The 21,777-nt window shown below is 34.0% G+C and overlaps 8 protein-coding genes and 2 pseudogenes across 10 annotated transcripts, besides 1 other annotated feature; 1 reads left to right on the top strand and 9 right to left on the bottom strand.

Moving 5' to 3' along the window:
- Nucleotides 1-21,777: part of a mobile genetic element that runs on past both edges of the window.
- Nucleotides 41-599, bottom strand: TVAGG3_0303860 (annotated as a pseudogene). Its single transcript has one exon. A coding segment is annotated over exon 1 (559 nt).
- TVAGG3_0303870 (organellar and viral DNA polymerase type B) lies at nt 893-1,866 on the bottom strand (the record flags this gene model as incomplete). The annotated part of the gene is made up of 1 exon (XM_051229605.1): nt 893-1,866. A coding segment is annotated over one exon (974 nt), but the record flags the coding sequence as incomplete, so codon positions are not given.
- Nucleotides 2,141-3,077, bottom strand: TVAGG3_0303880 (organellar and viral DNA polymerase type B; the record flags this gene model as incomplete). Its single annotated transcript, XM_051229606.1, has 1 exon — nt 2,141-3,077. A coding segment is annotated over one exon (937 nt), but the record flags the coding sequence as incomplete, so codon positions are not given.
- TVAGG3_0303890 (organellar and viral DNA polymerase type B) lies at nt 3,089-3,887 on the bottom strand (the record flags this gene model as incomplete). Its single annotated transcript, XM_051229607.1, has 1 exon — nt 3,089-3,887. A coding segment is annotated over one exon (799 nt), but the record flags the coding sequence as incomplete, so codon positions are not given.
- Nucleotides 3,938-4,315, bottom strand: TVAGG3_0303900 (uncharacterized protein; the record flags this gene model as incomplete). Its single annotated transcript, XM_051229608.1, has 1 exon — nt 3,938-4,315. The coding sequence occupies one exon, from the start codon at nt 4,313-4,315 to the stop codon at nt 3,938-3,940; it is 378 nt and encodes a 125-aa protein (XP_051099338.1).
- On the top strand, nt 4,405-4,873 carry TVAGG3_0303910 (annotated as a pseudogene). The gene has a single exon. A coding segment is annotated over exon 1 (469 nt).
- Nucleotides 4,978-5,838, bottom strand: TVAGG3_0303920 (KilA, N-terminal/APSES-type HTH, DNA-binding family; the record flags this gene model as incomplete). The annotated part of the gene is made up of 1 exon (XM_051229609.1): nt 4,978-5,838. One exon carries the CDS (start codon nt 5,836-5,838, stop codon nt 4,978-4,980), a length of 861 nt encoding a protein of 286 aa, XP_051099339.1.
- Nucleotides 6,981-7,946, bottom strand: TVAGG3_0303930 (organellar and viral DNA polymerase type B; the record flags this gene model as incomplete). Its single annotated transcript, XM_051229610.1, has 1 exon — nt 6,981-7,946. The coding sequence occupies one exon, from the start codon at nt 7,944-7,946 to the stop codon at nt 6,981-6,983; it is 966 nt and encodes a 321-aa protein (XP_051099340.1).
- TVAGG3_0303940 (integrase core domain containing protein family) lies at nt 8,172-8,923 on the bottom strand (the record flags this gene model as incomplete). Its single annotated transcript, XM_051229611.1, has 1 exon — nt 8,172-8,923. A coding segment is annotated over one exon (752 nt), but the record flags the coding sequence as incomplete, so codon positions are not given.
- TVAGG3_0303950 (organellar and viral DNA polymerase type B) lies at nt 11,202-11,995 on the bottom strand (the record flags this gene model as incomplete). Its single annotated transcript, XM_051229612.1, has 1 exon — nt 11,202-11,995. A coding segment is annotated over one exon (794 nt), but the record flags the coding sequence as incomplete, so codon positions are not given.

Genomic DNA, 21,777 nt, shown 5'->3' on the forward strand with positions numbered 1-21,777 from the left:
TTATCACGAATGACCTCATTGCTGACAAAAATAAATGACCTCAGAACTTCAACTTACGAATAAAGCTTGTTTTAGTCGTTATTGAGAAGTTAAACTTCTTTCAAAGCAAGGTTGACATGACTTACATAAGTCAAATCCAATCTCTTGACCGTCATAAAGTGCTTTGTAAAGTTTCATTAAACTGAACTCAGAGTCTTTGTCATATGTTCCAACAGGTATGTGAATGTTCTTCTCTTCATTGTAATAGCATTGTATAGCTTCAGGAAACATTTCATTAGCGGTTAAAGCAATAACATCTTGCTTCACGCCTTTCATTCTGCAGTGAAATGCAACTTCATTTAAATCATTCGTGAGTAAGTCTATGTAAGTCTTCTTTCCACAGAAAATACTTTTATAAGCTAAACTTTGTTTTCCAGGTGTTATTTCTGCAAAGTCGCTATGAAATTGACCAAGGTTCTTTCCTATAAGTTCGCGACCATATCTCTTCTTAAACTCTGCTGCAAGCTTTGGGATGTCTTCATTATATAAGTGCATACTGTCGTATCCTGGTAAAAGATTTGAAGTCCCATGTCCTCTGCAGTACAGAATACTTCATTCATAATACGTTTTGACATAGACAGAATATTAACACCAAGTGGACAGAAGTTAAAGTGTCTGCAAATGCTTTTCGTTAGCTTGAAAATAGTTTTATCTGAACCATCCAAACCTTCGAACTTCACTATATGGTTGTAATTTCTTATAGCATATCTTATAGCATCTTTGTCATTTACTATGGTTATTTTTGACTCAATAGGAGATAGAATAGTTTTTGCCATAAATGCTGTTCAGAATGAGTTTTATAATTTCTTGTAAGGGGTTTCCTTCTTTCTTATACTTTAACCTTAACTCAAACAACTTCTTTACTTCATCTCTTATTCTCATATCTCTGTTTCCATCGTAATAGTATCCTTGCAACACTTCACATTTGACACCTTGATATTTTATGAGGTCTTGTAATGTTATATGGTCAACATACATGAGACAGCAAGTGTTTGAACTTCTTGGAACGTTAAGTTCTGGATTTAGTTCAGGGTCGCAAACTATTAAATGAAAGTGTCTGGGTATACCAATCTCTGTTATCTTAATGAGAACAAAGAAGCCAGACATAAACTTTTCACCAATGGGTTCCTTTTGGTCATCATCGAATAAATGTCTCATGAGATACTCTGTGCTTAGCATCTCATCCTTCAATACTTTTGGAATACCTTCTAAAGTATAAAGTCTTGCTATAGCTGAAGGATATAATGAAACAGTGTCGAAGTCAGCAATGAGTTTCTTTTTGCTCTTTTGTTTCATGTTATCTGACAACATACATCTTCCACCTTGAATGCATCTCGAAATAAATTCTCTTGGTTTATTTGAGAGGTCATAAAGATTTCCATTCGGGAAGTATACTCTGTTCTCAAACAATTTGTTAGCAATAGAACAAATACTAACGTAGTCATAAACGTTTAAATCAAACTCTTTCAATAAGTCATTGCGGAACTTTACAAAACCTTCTCTTAAAATTCTTACATCTTGTTTGCAGTAAAACGTGCTATATTTTTCTAAGTCGAAGTGGTTCTCATCTATTCTGCAACCTTTGATGGAATCTATGTTCTTCATAAATGTATCTGCATCATGGATAAACTTACATGCTTCAGAAATGACACCAGTTCTGTTGTCATTTGCTAACAAAACACTGCTGTAGTAGTTATATGGAAATACTTCTTTCGGTCCTGTTTGTAAGTTAAACATAGCAGGAAATAGTTTAAGCTTCTTATTTATAACACTGTAAGAGTCTTTTATAATAATTGCCCGTCCTTTATATAAGCCAGTTATTTGCATTGTTCGTGAACCTTTAATGATGGGAGTTCCTTTCACTTCTGTCATGTGTCTTAAGATGAAGTTTATGTCATAACTGAGGTTGTGAAAATATATTAAACTCTTGTCAGGAAGTCTTTCCAAAAATTCTGTTGCACAGTTTTGACCCCAAATGCTTTCACTAACTGAACCATCTTCACTGTCATAACAGATGTTAAAAGCTTTATGAAAGCCATCGTACTACACTCAAAGTCAGCAAAGAAAACGTGCTCAGGTATGAATTTACATTTAGCTTTATTTACTTCTTTTGACTCTGCTTTCTTCTTCAGTTGTACACAATACTTTGGAGCATATGTCAAATCTTTAAATGGTGCAAGGTTCTGTTTATATAAGTCAGTAGTATATGTGAAAAGTTCTCCATAAGAAATAGGTTCGAAATATTTGCACTCCCACAATGTTTTCATAACATCCCATAACGGTGTTGTTCTATCATAACGAACTACATATTTATCTTCTCTCTTTGTATAAATCTTCATCTGTTTCTCAATGTTCATTCCACCACAAGCTTTGAGAATTTCTTTATAGTTTCGAATGAAGTATGTTGTCATTGGAAGTCTTTCATTTAGCATGTAGTGGTCTTCAACAAGAAGTAAGTCAATAGTTCTAACAGTTTCGCATTCTTTTGGTATATATCTCTTTATTTCATTATGTCTTGAGTCATTGAAATAACCAATGGTAACATTAAATGCTATACCTGTTGCGTCAGAAATTTCTTGTACTTTACTTTGAGGAAAGTCTCTAACACGAATGACTTCTCTCATGTGGTCAATAGTTTCTTCATTTACTCCAGCCTGAATGCAAGCATAAACGAAACAATTGTCCTCTGTCATAAGTGTTGCAGTTCTTTTGTTCAGTTCATTGAAGATTTGGTAGCGTTCAAGATTTATAGGTAATGTGCAAAGATACTTCCAGAACTGACCGCTTCTCTTCTTATAAAACTTCTTTTCACCATTATCTTTCCAAAAGCTTTCTATAAGTGCTGGGTTTCCTGTTTGCTTAAGAGCTTCCAAAATGGCTTTCTGGTCATTTGTCAGTGTGCTTTCATCTCTATATGGTCTCTTTTTTGGTTTGCCTTTCTTTACATCTGACATCGTTAAGCCTTCATATTCTGTTAAATCATACATCTTTATTTCGGTAAGATTCTTTATGTTTGTCAAGAAGAAGTCATAGTGCATTTCAACAATACCTGCGGCATTTGCTTCTATCTCTGATATAAAGTTCTCCTTCAAGAGCTGATGTAGTAATGTTCCAATATTATTGAGGTTTAACGTAGAACATTCATACTTTCCACCAAGTTTATAACATACCATCCATCTTTGTTGTGAGTTTATTTTAATTTTCTCTAAGAGTCTCATGAAAACCTTACCGAAATGTTTGTGTAAATATTCTCTGTTTGGTTCATCTAAAGCTTCGATGTTAAAGTCAATGAGTCTATTGCCTGACTTCACATTTCTCTTCCTATTCTCTTCATCTTTCTTTAACCATCTCTCACCTTCTTTTGGTTTGTCGTCAATGGAACGAATGACATCGTTAGCTTTGCGAACTTGTTCTATAGCACTTTTAAACATCTCTCTTCTCTGTTGTTTCAGTGTGTCGTCTCTTCTTCTTGTTTCACCAACGTTTGCATTTGTTATGTCAAACATTTCTTGACGAACATCATGCGAAAGAGCTTTACGAGTATGACCAACGTTCGCATTTGTTATGTCAAACATTTCTCTTCTTACTTCATGAGGTACTGAACGTCTATGATATAAGTCAATAGCAATGTCATTTAAAGGAAATGCTCTTGCATGGACTTCGTCCTCGCCGCGTTGCGGCTTTATGAACTCATGAATTCTATCATAACTTATTGCACCATTGTAGTCTTTAATGAAGTCAGCGAGTGCTTTTTTGTTTGTCGCGTAATGTTTTGCAACATCTATATTAGCTTCTGTAAGAAGTTGTTTTATTTCCGAGTGTTCTAACTTAGACAACTTCCGATACATCTTTAGTAGGAAATAAAAAAATATTTTTTGAAAAAATAAACTTAGAAAAATTATTTCTTTATATATTTGCCATTCCGAACTTCGAAAAGATGTTTTATACCAGCATAGAATTTTTCTCTAGAGCTTGGTCTTATATCGTTTTCATGACAATATTTTCTATATTCTTCATATAAAGCCTTTTTTTCATACATTTTATAAGGACAATCTAACCAGAATAGCGCATATCCATTTTCGTTATCTAGGTCTCTATATGTTTGTGGAATTTCGCTTTCTTCTGTTTGTAGAATTTCGCCTTCACTATTTAGTTCTATGTATATATATTGTGGAATTTCGCTTTCTCTATTTAGTTCTATGTCTATATATTGTGGCTTAAAAGGATGTGGGCAAGAAGGGTCTGGCGCTATGTAAAAAGTTAATTTTTCTGTCATCTTTTCTATCGGATAAAAAATATTTTTTGAAAAATTAGATTACATTTTTTTTAAGTTATTTTTCAAAATAATTTAATATTTTTATTTTAATGAAACACATGCAAGATTGCAAGTTCTTTTCATACAATGCTCTCGCTACTGCCATCAAGAATGAGTTCAATTGCTTCAAACGTTAATGTTATCTTTAACAAGAAGTTTGTGAAAGAATCTAAGTTCGGTCAGTATGTCAGACCATTAGCTATTGTCATTGACCGCAAACGTTATACTTCACAAGAGTTAGCAGTAGTTTTGAAACAAAAGGGTTTCTTCGTGAATGTCAAAGATACTCATTATACTGTTATAAAGAACTCCAACATTGACTTCTTCAGTATTGCTTTAATCTTTCCGAACAGAAAGAATATAAGAAGGGTGAAAAATGTGAAATATTATCCTTCATCTCTGAAGACAATAACGAACAAAGATGTTATACAAAAGTTCTTACCAAAGGTTGAAGAAGCTTCTATTGACATTGACGAAGGAAGTGAAATGGTTGAAGAAATTGACCCTGAAGCTATTTAACCAAAAATATATTTTTGGTGAAGAGGTGAGATTTCACCTGTTTTTTCACCTCATTCTCTCTTCGTTAATGTTGTCGTGACTTCTTCGTTAATGTTGTCGTGACTTCATTCTTCCTCTTTGAAGTTATCGAAATATTCTGTTATTTTTTCCTTCAGTAATGGTAAGTCTTCTTTGAAGGTAAGTATTGTGCAACCTTTGATGTCATAGTGTGTTTGAGGAAGAGTATTTTTGACAATTTCTTTTATTTGCTCATTCGGTGTCATTGAAATCGGTAAGTTTTCACGATAGAACCAGTTTCTGTCAGATTTATATATTTTAGCAAGGTCGTAAAAGCTTTTGTTGTTTCTTCTGACTAAATGCAACATAACCATATCTCTGTCTTCTTCATTCTCCAACTCTTCAGTATAAATCATATACTTATAGTTCTTTTCCTTTCCTTTTGGTACTGAACGCGGTATTCTTTTCTGTATGCTTTTGTCTTTGGATTCAATGACTTCATCTTTTGCTTGAAGTTTCTTTTCCATCTCTCCACGTTCTTGTCTGTGAAGTTCGTCAAGAAGTTTGTAAATATTCCAAGCATAACGTGGTGAAGCCCACATTGCAACTGCATTTACTAAAAGTCTATGAACATAATATCCTCTCAAACCGTTTGGCAATTTTTCACGGTTTTCATAGAGTTTTGGCGACTGGGATTTTTTACCTACTCGCTGTTCTTCACTGTTTTCAGAAAAAAGTACGTCTCGCTGTGCTTCACTTAATAGTTCTATGGTGCTTTGGTTCCTAAACCAGTCTTTAGGAAGCTTAGTATCTGGAGCAAAACAAGCCGTCAAAATACTTTGCATTTGGTACATGTCGTCTTTGACAGAACGAATGAGTCTCAATTGTTTGTTATACTGTATGTATTCGTATTCTTCATTTATGACTTCATGAACGATAGCAGTTGTTGTGTTCTCTAATGTTGACATATCTGTCTTTACATACAGGATAAAAAAATAAATAAAATAAAAACTAACTTTATTTTTTTTGAGATAAACACTATTTCTTCACAACATTAAATTTTATCCTGTATGAAATGACTTTAAAAAGATTATTGACTGACTTCGAATACTATCTCATTGACGCACTGACAGACCCTCAAAACTGTGTTGAAAGTTCTTTAAGCTTTAAGATTGAAGGTACGACGCATTTTGTCTTCACTTACGTATTGAAAGAATATGACCGTTATCATAACGAAGTGAATCAAACACTAATAAAATTTGTAGATAAAAAATTGGTTAACAATGAATATTTTAAACGTGAAGACCCAAACACTGCTGGAGATGATGAAGAATACAGACAAGTTATTGAAAAAAATAACGCAAGATTAGATGCAATAGAAAAGAAGTTTAATGAATGTCTTACAAACACGTATGAATATCTTATGCAGTGGGAAGCCAGATGGAAATAAATTTACGTCAAATATGCAATTTATAAAATCTTATGTCGACAGGCTACGTAGCACAGTGGTCTAAGGTGGTGTTATGGAGGGGTCAGGGTCTGTGGTTCGAACCGCGACAGCGCCGTATTTTCTTATTTTCTTTATTTGTCTTGTTTGTCGTGAATAAAAAGTGTCATAAAAGTGCTCTATCTTCCACGGGAATAAATAAAAAATTTACTTTATTTCTTCTTTATTTCTTTGTTCCCGTGGAAGAAGGGTTTTTGCCGTTTTTTCTCAGCCGAAATCAACGATTTTTTCATTTTTGGAATCCTTAGCAAATGAGGAATCTTTTCTCTCGTGGAAGCTTTGACCAAAAATATAATTTAGGTGAAGAGGTGAGATTTCACCTTTTTTCACCTTTTTTCACCCTCAGCCGCTAAGCGGCGAGACCCAAATCTTGACTTTGTCATAACTTCTTCGTAAATGCTTTGTCATAACTTCTTCGTAAATGCTTTGTCATAACTTCTTCGTAAATGCTTTGTCATAACTTCTTCGTAAATGCCTTGTCAGATTTCATCGTAAATGCTTTGTCATGACTTCTTCGTAAATGAGTGTAAATGACCAAAAATATAATTTAGGTGAAGAGGTGAGATTTCACCTTTTTTTCACCTAATTTTTCACCTCTTTTTTTCACAAGCGTTTTACATGAATTGTACGATGTATATTTGAAATCCTAAACAGTTTTGTAGCTTCTATTTCTTCGCTGAGGATATCAAAAGTTTTAACAATGCCGAAAGTCTCTTTATATTTCTTCTTGACGTCAGATAGAAGGAAATCTTCTACTGTTGGATAGTTTTTGTTCAGAAATGCTAACATGTCCATTTTATCTTCTGCTGGCTTTTCTGCTTCTTTCTTTAAGTCTGCATAGTCGTTTCGCATTCTTTCTATCTCTTTGACGGAGTAGTTATATTTCCTTATTGCTGCTTTACATTTTGAACATTGTGGGTTCATTTTTGCATTATACATTGAAATTTGACCTGCTAGAACAACTAAAGCGTCAATTGCTCTCTTCATCTCAAACATAGCGGGTCTTAGTTGTTCGTTCCATACTTTGCCTCTTCTATCTTTATCTCTTATTTCCCAAACACATTCAGCAACTAACGAAACAAAGTTGTCGTAGGTCTTAAATTCTTCAGATTTATATATGTCAGAAACATTCTTATATACCATATCGCAATCTTTGTCCATAACTTTATGGTTGCAATGAAAACCAAGGAATTCATAATTTACTTTACGTATGAACTTCTTTATTTCTACTGAGTCAGTTGCTTTGACTTCAATTTCGTCGAATTCAGGAATAGTTAGTTTTTGATGCTGAATTTCAGGTAGTTTAGGTAAATGGTCGATGAGGTCCTCCATTTCATAAAGATACTGTTCATTTGTTTCATCTTTCGCACTACAGTCTAAATTACTTGTTAAAAGTTCCTGCTTAATTTTTTGTATTTCTGTTTCGAAAGTAAATGAAGAAGGAATGAAGCTTTCCATCTCTACTAACATAGATGTTGGATTCATGACTAACGAGTTTGGTGAAGTTGTTGTGGACAGAGTCCCGCCGTTCGCGGCTTGAATTGTTGTTGTGCCGATTGTTGAAATCATATCTTTTATACAAAATAAAAAATAAATAAAAATAAAACTAACTTTATTTTTTCTATTCTTAAGAAATTCACAGAAAAACGAAAATTCAAGAGGTGAAAAAACAGGTGAGAAAACAGGTGAAATCTCACCTCTTCACCTATAATATATTTTGTCTGATTTACATCCAACGAAAAAGTTTAGAAGAATTTTCTTATTCTTTCTGGCATGTTTTTATCTTTCCAGTACTCCCGCTCTAATGGTCCCAGATGAGTTGGTTTAGATTCTCTCAAGTTCTTAGATGGTATAACATCTTCAACGCCTCCTTCATATCTTACTTTATAAGTGTCATCGTTTATGTTATAGCCAAGTATTTCAATAACCACTCCTCGCTTTGCTTCGTCAATGGTTTCAGCAAGTTTGCCATTACTACTTTCGACTAATTTATGTCGAGGATAAAACGCAATAGAGTCGTCGGCAGCTTTTATAAGATATCCATTACCTTGCGTAGAGTCTACGATATAATAATTTCGACTTAACCTTAAACGTTTCTTTGTCAACGGTTTGTCGTCAAGAACTACACGAACTTTTGTTCCAGGAATGAGAGTAAATTGTGTTGAATTTCTGATATTTTGTGTTTGACTTCGTTTCTTTTGTATATACTTTTCTTCTTGTTGTTGTGTCATTGAATTTGGTGTATGTCCTGTTGTAGAATGTGTTGAGGAATTGTAAACTTCGATGAAATGTTTCATTGTTTCTTCGGTAAAGTCTCGCTCTTGATTTAAATCTCTGAGAGTCCTTATGAAGCGGTTAATGATACCGAGTATGTTATGGTTATGGTCTTCAGTAGTGTAGTGAGTTATGTTATGCTTAATGAGAAATTCTGTGATTTCATTGCTGAGGTATGCACTGTCTTGGTCTGATGTTAAAGTACTTGGGTTATGTTCTGCTACAAACTTTTGTAAAACTCTTAACACTTCATGAGTTCCTTTATTTCTCATTATATACGCAAAAGCTTTGCGATGTTAACATTTATGAAGATGAGGAATGGTTTATGTCCTCCTTTTCTGCTTTGAATGAGAGTGTCAAATTGGTATGCGTCAGGAGTGTTGGAGTAAATTGGTAAAAAGTAGTCGTAAGGTTTATTTTTGTTTGATGTACAACATTTTTGTCAAAGAACTTTTTAACTTCAGCTCTGTTAGTAAATCCCGAACTCTTTGCAGCTTCATTGAACTTCTTAAATGACCTCCATGGATGTTGTTCGAATACTTCTTTCAAGCTCATTTATGTAAAGTTAAAGATTTTTAACCAACTCGTATCCAAGCGTGCATTGTTATATTAAGAGGCATATAATCTTTTCCATTACCTGCTGGGTCTGTAATACCAGCTACAACATGTGTATGATTTCCTGCAGTTCCACAGAAAATACCTGTGCTAACATCTTTGGGGTCATCTGAGATATCATATCTGTTCATTCCCTGTCTATTCGAACCCGCTGCAAGATTTATATAACCTCTTTTTGTTATTGAATGTGAATGGTTTCCTTCCACAGATGTTCTTCCACTGAACCTATGCATATGTGAAGGAAGGTTTTCAATACCTATTTCTTTGAACCTCCCATCTTCATTGACTGCGTATTAGTGTAGAATGGAAAACTGTCAACTATTTCATACCATCTACCACCAAATAAAGTGTTTGGATTTATTGGATTCATAGACGTATAAACAGCTCCTATAGGATATATTAAATCATATATGCTCATAACTCTATAAACATATTCTAAAGAACTTATGTCATTAAATACCATTTGGAATGTATCTCCCGGATGAAATGTTGCATTTGTTCCACTTTTATAATGTAATGTTAGTTCAATAGAATTATCCAAGAAAAATTCAAAAGTATCTGGTTGAAGACCTCTAACAAATTCAAATGGAGTTGCTGGTTCACCATTTATAATTTCTGTTGTAAATGTCATTGTATCTGGTTTCGAAAATTTCTTTGTTAGTTCTGTATCCACATAAGTTTTGTCGGCTTTACTGTCTAACATTGCTGGTAGTTCATATGCTTCAAAGTTTCTGGCATGACTTTCAATGTTCCTGCAACTCTTATCTAAATTGTTAAGAGTATCTTTTACGCTTGTACTCGGATTCTCTAAAGGTGCACTTGAACCAAGGTCAAAGTTCAATATTATGTCGTCTGCTCTAACAGTAGTGAAGGATTTATGTGTATGGTTCTTGGTCTGCTTTCTTGTCATATAAATCTTTGAGCAGTGAATTTAACATTATGTTCATCCTTCATGACATAAACATCTTTACATCTAATGTTTCTCATCGTCGTTATGTCAGCTTTACTTTTAATAGCATCTTCAAAAGTTATTTTTGACTTAACTCTCAAAGTAAATCTTGGTTCAACTAATACACCGTTAACAAAGAAGTATGAAGCATAAATTTCAGCGTTATAACCAAATGATTGTGGTGCTATACCTGTGTCATACTGTACAGTACAGTGTATGTCATAACCTTTAGCACGAATGAATTTATATCTTCTTTCATTAACATTTTTCGTATTCACTTTTTCACCCTGTGTTAAATATCCATGATAGTCCGTTATAATCTGTTCATCAGAACTTATATAATGAACATGGTTTTTGTCTGCTTTATTGTCTAAAGAAGTTTGAAGTTCATTTATATCGGAGATATTGTGTTTATGAGATTTCAAAACTTTGTTCGTTGCGTCAAGTTCATTTTTGTCCGCTTTACTATTTAATGTAGCTTGAAGTTCATTTATATCGGAGATATTGTGTTTATGTTCTTTATCTGCTTTTTCGGCTAATTTCTCTTCTATCTCATTTATTTCAAGTTCATGCCTACCACCACCTCCCGAAGAAGTATTTTTCTTCAGCTCTTGAAGAACGTCCACTTCGCCATCTTTGGTGTCAATAATGAGACTTTGAGTTAAAACCTTTCCTGTCTTAATGGATGTTTGTAAAACTTCTTCTTCACCGTGTTCGGGGTCATGGTCGTCGTCATATCTTGTGAAATCAGAGATGTTGTCATACATTAAGCATATCTGTCTCAAAAGTTCTGCTATTTGAATTGGAACGAAAGATATACAGAACTTTCATCATCTCCTAAAGTCAAGTCTGCTTTCTTAAGTATTTCTTGAATGTATGCAATGAGAACAGAGTACCTTGGAAAATATTCGAACAATATTTCATTAGCTGTTGGTTTTGGTGGTTCTTCTGGAGTTTCTGTTGTTTCAGTTCCTTCTGGAGTTTCTGTTGGAGTTTCTGCATCTCTTGACTTCAATGCTCTTGCTCTCAAAGACCTAAATGTTAGAGCACCGGGTTTTACAAAGGACTTTATAAATGCTTTAATAGTTCCTGGTAAGTTATTGTTAGCATTAAGTAAGTTCCTTATGCTTCCATCATGTACGTCCATAGCACTATGTAAAAAATCTATACTTTTCTTGTAGTCAGCAATAGACTGACTGTGATTTTTTAAAGATTTGTCAATACCTTTAAGCCAATCTTCATGCATGTCTGATACTGAGCCAAGAATATCATTTGCTTCCTTTAGTGTATTTTGTGCTTTTCGTAAAGTATCCAATCCCGTACGTGCATTGTTTGCTATACGTCTTACAGTATCTATTTGACTCCTTGTTTCTTGCATCCAACCAGATAAAGTTTTAATAGTATCCGAACCATTTGAAATGAAGTTCAAAGCATTTTTAACATCATCTAAAGCTTCTTCACCAAGTACTGCCCATATCTTTCCGATTTGGTATTGAAGAACTCCATATGAAGCAGCTGTTAAACCAGTATTTATAAGGTCCCATATCCATGATTTAGCAGTTTTTCCATCCTTTCCATCCTTTCCATCCAAACCGTTTTCGCCTTGAGGTCCTTGTATTCCTTGAGGTCCTTGTATTCCTTGAGGTCCTTGTATTCCTTGTGGTCCGGTGTCACCCTTCTCTCCTTTCAGTTCATCTTTATGTTCGTTATAATATTCTAATGTCATAAGGTGTACATCATTACTGCTACCAGCAACTCCTAATATTTGTTTCTCATTCATGACTAAATTCTTTAGGCATTTAATGTTGTCGTCAAATCGAAAGCTCTTTAACAATTCAATGAGAACATTCAGTACTTTCACTAATGAGGCATCTACTGTAGAATTTATATATTGCACCGTTCCATCATTTATGATAGGAACTTTACTTATTGTAATGAATGGGTCATAAGTGTTAAAAGTATCGAAATCAATGACTTTTTTAGTTTTTCCATCGTCAATGACTAAATCATTGCCTTCAATGGTTAAAGTTGAGTTTTCGTTTACTAGTTCATGTGCTCTTCTTGCTTCATTTGTTTCATACGCATATGCAGCAATAGTCATATTTTAATGAGAATAAAATGTTGTTCTATTTGCAAAGTACTGACCCAAACGAATACGGAACAGTAAAGCTACAAACAAACTTAGGTCTTCAGAATGAAGCGCTTGCTTTCAGAGTTGTTGACTTCAATACTATCGCAACTTTTGTCATAACAGATGAAACAGATTTCATGGAGTTTGAAATAGATGGAAAGAAGCATGAAATAAGATTTCACAATAATGTAGAATATAAGATGGAAACATTAGCTGGAGTGTTAAATGCGCTCATAAATACTACAATAAACAAGGAGAACGAAGAAAACTTAATGAATGTTAAACTTATTGCAGGAGTTTTGAAGTTCAGTTATGCGAAGGAGTTTAAGATAACACGAATGAGTCATAGAGTTCAATTGCTTCTGGGAGCATACCATATGACATTTCCTTTGAAAAGTTTGACAAAACGATTGAGATGAAATCTGTTCCATACGTATGTTATGGCAATTGTTTATACATTGAGTCAAAAATAGCTAATGTCACAGGTATTTCAGGAGTTAATAGTAAAGGTTCAGTAGAATATAAGTCTTTCTGTTATGAAGTAAATTCAATGTTCATTCCAAACGTTCCTGTCATAGCAACTCATTTAGGTAAATGGGTTCGCATTAGTCCTCATAATTTGAAAGACATGCAATTCAGACTAGTTGACTTTCAAGGAGAGCCTGTAGAACTGAAGGCACCAGTGCGAATGACTGTTGAAGTAGACTTTTTAGAAAATATTAAATGCAACAGCTTACAAGAGAACTCAGAGCTAAAAATATAAAGTATGAATGTTATGTATTAGGTCATGAACTTTGGTTGTTGCTGTTTGATGAAACAAATGAGTTAGTTATGTCAGTCAAGAGAACAGAAAAAGGCGTCAAAGGCGCCGAGCGCAAAGCGCTATATTGTGTTAGTGAGAACTGCACCAAGTCAATAAGATTAGGTTTGCATTATGAAGATGAGTTCGATACTGTTGAAGAAGTTTTGGATAGATATTACAAATTGCTAACTTGAAATTTTTTTGACTAACGGCGCAAAGCGCCAAGATGGGCTCAAAGAGCCCTCCTGACTGCTTTAATTTACTAAAACATATTTCAAACATAATTTATATTCTGTTGAAAGTTTTGTATACTCGTTCGAATATTTATACTTAAACTCAACTCCTGGAGTACCTGGTATTTCAATGATGCGGATGTTACCTATTTTCATGAATGGTGGCGTTTGACCACAGCATTCGATTTCAGGGTCGAGATAGTCAATGACACATTGTTTCCCTGTTATTCGTGATATAACATTTTCAAGGTCCTCCTTTGTTAGAATTATTTGGTTCTTGCTTATAAGATTTGTCAAAAGCTTCTTATCGTCTTTGAGTAAGATAGTTTGATATAACTGAAGAAGGTAATGGTCTACGTTATCTGAAGGATTTGTTTGAACATTTGTGTAAGGGTTGTCGTTGGCTTCTCTTGAAAGAATTTGGTCCAGTGGTGGATACTCTAACTTAACATCTGATGTAGCGTTAGCGTTTGAAGCTGAGTTTAAATTCACGGCGCCATGCGCCAAGACCGAGGTCCCGACTTAAGTTCTGGTTCTTTTTCTTTCAAACACTCCGAACTATAGTTCTTTATGACAATATTGTTTGTCGTTCGTGAGTCAACATTTGATGTTGGTTCAATTGGAACATTAACGGCACCAGCTAAGATGGATTTGCTTCTCATTTCATATAGAATAAAAACCTTTTATATGTATGAAATGAACAATATACTCGACAAGGGTTTGAATGTAAAGCTAACGAATGAAAATATTGTTGAATTCACTGAGACAGGTGCTGTGTATAAAGATGTAGAACTACTGAACAAAAGAGCTAAGGGAAGAAGCAGGAACATGAACAAAGGGTGGAAGCCTATAAAAATTTATGTCAATGATGGCTCAGGAGGTTCAAACATAAAGTATGCAGAAAGTTATAGAGTTTATGCGCTAAAAGGTGAAAAGCCTTCATTTAAGAACAGCTATTCTAACGCATATCCTCAAAAGTTAACGGATGGGGAAGTGGATGATATGAATGACAGCAAAAATATTAACAGAAATGGCGACAGAGATGCATGGAATTTGTTTACCATCAGTCAATTGAAGGTTAAACTTTAAAACAATGTTGGTCGTTCCCATGGAATATTTTTGACTTTAATGGTATTAGTCATGATATGAATCTCAAGGTATGAACGAGGAGAGATGAGAGACTTATATGCTTCCCAAATTTCTTCAAAAGGTAATGTTATACCTGACTGTTTCCAAATGAGTTCAATATCATAGCGTGAGAAACCTTGAAAGATAACGAAGTCAGTTATGAGACGTTTTATGTTTAAAGCTAAAAACCTCCATGTTTGCATAAGTATTGCTACAGTTAAGTGGTAATGTCTGACTTTAGTAATGATGTTAGCTAATGGTGAGTCAGGCTTTGACACTAAACCTTTTCCGGCGAAGTCGTCGCAAACGAGCAGAGTGTTTGAAGGATACTTTTTGAAGGGGTATTTTGAAAGTTTTGACAGAATGTAGTTTGTAAGTCGTTTCATATCGTAAACTCCTGAGTATTGACGTAAGTGGTGTTTGTCAATAATTCTTTCCATCTCTTCTGAAGTCTTTTGCATTCCTGACTGTATAAATTCAACGATGGCATAATATTTCCTCTTACGTCGAATGTAACGTTGAAGAAATTCAATGAGTTCGCTATCTGGAACTTTAACGACAGAGGCTTGAACTTTTGACATAAATGTTTTCGCTGTTGAGTCCATAGAGTCTGAAGTTGCTGATATAATGATTTGGTCATAATATGAATCTTGACCTAAACGCTCTGTTATGAGTATATGACGAATGAGGTTAAATGTCTTACCTGACCCCATCTTTCCACAATAGAAATAAACACCATTTGAACAGAACTCATAGTCCTTACTGAAAGGAAGAATGAAGAAGAGTTAAGTTTGTCTGTAGTTTCATTCATGTCTTCATCTACGTCATGTATTAAATGCTTCATTTTATCTCCATTAAAAATGCAAGTCAGAAATATTCAGAACATAGCACCGAGTCTAACTGACAAGAGTATAAAGATATACTATGAACACGTTATGATGAAACCAACCAAAATTCAAGAAAGTCAGTATACTTATGAATATCCAAGACACTGGGTAGAGTATGTAGGAGGTGAGAAAGCTATTGAAATAAGACAAGTTAGAAGTATTCCAGCAGGAAGGACAATATTATTGAAGAACTTTAATGTTTTGATATAATGATGAGACAAAGAAGCAAGATAGTTTTCCTATTGCTGTGTATGTGAACCTAGACACAGGAGATGACATGAAAGTTTTTAACACAAAGCTTCAAACGGTAGTGAGAGAACAACTGACTGCGGAAGGACACCCATTACCTTCAGAAGTTACCATAGCGTATAATTTTGAAACAAATGCAATAGATTTTAAAGTCGTCTCTGCAAAGAAGTCAGGTTTTACATTTAATGAAGCAGATGTATATTCGAATGAAAACTTCAAAGCTATTGCATGGTTAGATAATGACGATTGCTTTAAGAAAATATTTAAATTCAGTGACTCAACGATGTCAATAGATGACCTTCGTGGAATGTTACCATCGACGTTTACAGTAGAAGGTTCAGCAGGATTGCTTACAAGATTGTCAATTGGTGGTATTTGGTCTCGTGAGAACATTGTTATAAAATCCAGTATAAGTGAATTTGCTGAAGAATCTATATTATGTCTTTCAAACTATATGTATTCGCCGCCGAAGCATTATAGTATAACAAACTTTGTCAGTAAGTTTAATATAAGACTTGTTGAACCTTCTTCAATGAAAGATGTTGTGCTACCCAAAGACGGAAAGGATGGACTCATTATTGAGATGATTTTAATAGCATATTAAATGAGCTTGTTTTTAAAGGTCATTCATGATGAAATAACTGTTGTAGAAGATGTTAGCAATTGTTCAGACATTTTGAAGCGTATAGATGAGATAAGAAAGAAGTTTATGAATGAGAATGTTTATGTTTCATTGACTTTCTCCAGTAAAGAGAACTAGAGATAATGTATTTAATGACATAGATTCTTTAGAATATGTTGTTATAGAGTTTATAGCTATATGATGTTAATATATCTATAGGAGCTGTTTATACGTCTATGATCCAATAAATCCAAACACTTTTATTTGTGGTGATGGTATGAAATAGTCTGACAGTTTTCCATTCTAGAACTAAATAACGGGACCAGTCAATGAAGTGGAGGTTCAAAGAAAAATAGGTATTGGAAAACTTCCGTTCGATGAATTGTCAAGGCTGTCCAGTGGAGATACATTGTCTGTGAAGAAATCCATTCACATGTCACAGAATCAGAAGGCAGAGGTTATAGGTTGAAGTATTGTCATGCGAGTGCGGGTTGTAGTGTACGGGATGATTGAGCAGGGAGTACGGATAATAGTCGTCCGGATATCATTGAGTATTAGTTTGAACTCGCCAAAAGCATTAAACACAGGTGTATTTCTGTGAAAGCTAGCAGGAAAATACATCCATATGTTGTGGAGCTGTTAATTAGGAGGACAGCAGCGGAATTGAAAGAAAGCACGACTGGGCACAGCAGGTTCGGAAAGTATATACCTACCTTATATAACAATGCCAGCTTCGGATACGTATGGTAAAATCGTTTAACTTTACATAAATGAGGGCTTGAGAAGAATGATTCGAACCAACATCATGGATCATTTAAGAGTTCCATGAAGGCCTGTGCAAAAGTTGGGGATTTACTAACAGAGCTGGAAATTAAAAAGTTCTTTGACAAAAATGTTCGACTCAAACAAAAATAAACCTACAGCTACTTTTTAACCGACTTACTACTCAACACGCCAGACGAGATACAATTTATGACACTCCAATCTAAGCGAAAAAGGAAGCGCATAAACTCATGCCTCATCTTCATAAATTGTTAACACACTCTCGATAAGCAGTATGCATATCCAATGAAAAATAAAGGAATTCTGCGTGAAAGTGTTACGAGCTTTTACAAAAGTTTGTAGCAGAACATAACCCAATGACTTTAACATCAGAACCAAAGCAGTGCATACTCAGCATGAAATCACTAGAATTTCTCATTAAGCATACATAACTCCACTACACTACTAAGAACATAACCTAACATACTCGCATACATAAACGCTTCATAGGACTCTCAGAATTTAAACCAGAGCGAGATTTACCGAGAAACAATGAAAACATTTTCTCGAGTATATAATTCCTCAACACATTCTACAACAGGACATACACCAAATTTCACTGACAACAACAACAAGAAAAAAAGTATACAAAGAAGACGAAGCCAAAACAAAATATCAGAATTCAACACAATTTACCCTCATTCCTGGTACAAAAGTTCTGTGTAGTTCTTGACGACAAAACCGTTGACAAGAAACGTTTAAGGTTAAGTCGAAATTATTATATTGTAGACTCTACGCAAGGTAATGGATACTTTAATAAAGCTCGACGCGACTCTATTGCTTTTATCCGCGATAAATTACGTCGAAAAGTAGTAATGGCAAACTGTCTGAACCATTGACGAAGCAAAGCGAGGAGTGGTTATTGAAATACTTGGCTATAACAAACGATGACACTGATAAAGTAAATATGAAGGACGTTGAAGATGTTATACATCTAAGAACTTGAGAGGAGTCGAAGCCAGAACTCTGGGACCTTAGAGCGGAGGATCTGGAAAGACAAAAATATGCCAGAAAGAAAATAGAAAAATTCTTCTAACTTTTTCATTAGATGTAAATCAGACAAAAAATATAATTTAGGATGAAGAGGTTAGATCTCACCTGTTTTCAAACACTTTTTACCCCGTGAATTTTCATGAATTTTCACAAAAGACAAAATAATGTTTAGGTAGAAATGAGATCTCAACCTGTTTTTCACACCTCTTTTTTTCACCTTTGAATTTTCTGAATGTTTTCCGGAAATAAATAAATAAAGTTAGTTTTATTTTTTTTTATTTTTTTATTTTGTATAAAAGATATGATTTCAACAATCGGCAAAAAATTCAACAACAACAGCAACAAACTCGTTAGTCAGAATCCTACTCTGTTTTAGTAGAGATGAAAACTTCATATCCTTCTTCATAACTTTCGAAACAAAAATCCAGAAGATAAAGCAAAAAGAACTTTTAAACAAGTAATTTAGACTGTAGTGCGAAAGAGAAGAAAATGAAGAATATCTTTATGAAATGCAGGACATTATTGACCATTTACCCAAATTGCCTGAAATCCAACAACAAAAACTCACATTCCTGAAATTCGACGAAAATTGAAGTGAAACCAATGGACTCAGTAGAAATAAAGAAGTTCATACGTAAAGTAAATTATGAATTCCTTGGTTTTCCATTGCAACATAAGGTTATGGACAAAGATTGCGACATGGTATATAAAAACATTCTGACATAATATAATGCTAGGAGTTTAAGACTTACGATAACTTTGTTTCATTAGTTGCAAATGTGTTTGGGAAATAAGAAGATAAAGATAGAAGAGGCAAAGTATGAACGAACAAATAAGACCCGCTATGTTGAGATGAAGAGAGCAATTGACGCCTTAGTTGTTTTAGCTGTTTTATTTTCAATGTATAACGCAAAATGAACCCGCAATGTTCAATAATGTAAGGCAGCAATTAGGAAATATAACTACTCAGTCAAAGAGATAGAAAGAATGAGAAACGACTATGCAGACTTAAAGAGAGAAGCAGAAAAGCCAGCAGAAGATAAAATGAACATGTTTAGAATTCTGACAAAAACTATCTCAACAGCAGAAGATTTCCTTCTAATCTGACGTCAAGAAGAAGTATAAAGAAAACCTTCGGTATTGTTAAACTTTTGACATACTGACAGAAGAAATAGAAGCTACGAAATTGTTTAGGATTTCAAATATAACATTCGTACAATTCATGTAAAACGCTTGTCAAAAACTGGGGTGAAAAAAGAGGTGAAAAAACAGGTGAGATCTCACCACTTCACCTAAATTTATTTTTGTCATACTTCCACGAAGAAAAGATTCCTCATATCGCTAAGGATTTCCAAAATGAAAAAAATCATTGATTTCGGCTGAGAAAAAACACAAAACCCTTCTTCCACGGGAACAAAGAAATAAAAAGAAATAAAGTAAAATTTTTATTTATTCCCGTGGATAGATAGAGCACCTTTTATGACACTTTTTATTCACGACAAACAAGACAAACAAAGAAAATAAGAAGAAATACGGCGCTGTCGCGGTTCGAACAAACCAGACTCTGACCCCTCCATAACACACACCTTATGACCACTGTGCTACGTAGCCTGTCGACATAAGATTTTTATAAATTGCATATTTGACGTAAATTTATTTCCATCTAGCTTCCCGCACCGCATAAGATATTCATACGTGTTTGTAAGACATTCATTAAACTTCTTTCTATTGCATCTAATCTTGCGTTATTTTTTTCATAGCTTGTCTGTATTCTCCATCTCTCCGCATGTTTGGTCTTCACGTTAAATAGTTCATTGTTACGCAATTTTTTTATCTACAAATTTTATTAGTGTTTGATTCACTTCGTTATGATAACGGTCATATTCTTTCAATACAGTAAGTGAAGACAAAATGCGTCGTACCTTCATCTTAAAGCTTAAAGAACTTTCAACAGTTTTGGAGGGTCTGTCAGTGCGTCAATGAGATAGTATTCGAAGTCAGTCAATAATCTTTTTAAAGTCATTTTCATACAGGATAAAATAATGTTGTGAAGAAATATGTTTATCTCAGAAAAAATAACGCTAATTTTAATTTGTTATTTATTTTTTTTTTTGTATGTAAAGACATAATTGACAACATCAGAGAACACAACAACAGTATATACGTCCATGAAGCAATAAATGTAAGAATACGAGTACATACAATATAACAAACAGTTAACGTCCTCATTCGTTCAGTCAAAGATGACATGTACAAATGCACAAGTATTTGACAGCATGTTATTGCTCCAGATACTAAACTTCCTAAAGACTGGTTTAGGAACCAAAGCACTATGAACTATTAAATGAAGGCACAGCGAGACATACTTTTTTCTGAAAACAGTGAAGAACAAGCGAGTAGGTAAAAAACCCCAGTCGCCAAAACTCTATGAAAATCGTGAAAAATTGCAAACGGTTTGAGGAGGATATTGATTTCAATGAGACTTCTCGTAAATGTTGTAGCAATGTGGGCTTCACCTCGTTATGCTTGGTATGTTTGTAACTCTTTGACGTAAATTCACAGACAAGAACGCGAACGAGATGAAAAGAAACTTCAAGCAAAAGATGAAGTCATTGAATCCAAAGACAAAAGCATACAGAAAAGATACCACCGTTCAAGTACCAAAAGGAAAGGAAAAGAGTTATAAGTATATGATTACGCTGAAGAGATGAAAATGAAAAGACAGCAGATATGTTATTTTGCATTTAGTCAGAAGAAACAACAAAGCTTTATGACGCTTGGCTAAGATTTACAAAATCTGACAGAATGGTCTATCGTGAAAACTTACCGATTTCAAATGACACCGAATGAGGCAAATTAAAGGAAATTGTCAAAAATACTCTTCCTCAAACACACTATGACATCAAAGGTTGCACAATCTTACATTCAAAGAAGACTTACCATTGTTAAAGGAAAAAATAACAGAGTATTTCGATAAACTTCAAAGAGGAAGAATGAAAATCTAAAGCTAATTTTTATTTTTTTTATAAAATTTTTATCTCATATGAAAAGAACATGAATTTAGAAATATTCGGAACTCATGACAGAAGAGGAGAACGAACAGCATGTAAAAGATTATGCAAAATTTATGAAGACATACAAAGCATTTAAACAATATCTAAATGCTTCTAAAGATTATGCAAAATTTTCTGAAGGTATATAAAGCTTATGAAAAAGCGTATGAAAAGTTTATACATTGGGGAATTGTTGTAAAATATCCATATGAAGACTAACCAAAAATATATTTTTGCTTAAATAGCTTCAGGGTCAATTTCTTCTCAACCATTTCACTTCCTTCGTCAATGTCAATTGAAGCTTCTTCAACCTTTGTAAGAAATTTCTGTATAACATCTTTGTTCGTTATTGTCTTCAGAGATAAGGATAATTATTTCACATTTGTTTCACCCTTCTTATATTCTTTTCTGTTCGAGAAGATTCATAGCAATACTGAAGAAGTCAATGTTAGAGTTCTTTATGACAGTATAATGAGTATCTTTGACATTCACGAAGAAACTCTTTGTTTCAAACTACTGCTAACTCTTGTGAAGTATAACGTTTGCGGTCAATGACGATAGCTAATGGTCTGACATACTGACCAAACTTAGATTCTTTTCACAAACTTCTTGTTAAAGATAATATTAACATTTGAAGCAAAT

The sequence above is a fragment of the Trichomonas vaginalis genome, chromosome V (assembly GCF_026262505.1).
Source record: "Trichomonas vaginalis G3 chromosome V, whole genome shotgun sequence".
In the NCBI taxonomy this organism is placed as follows: domain Eukaryota; phylum Parabasalia; order Trichomonadida; family Trichomonadidae; genus Trichomonas; species Trichomonas vaginalis.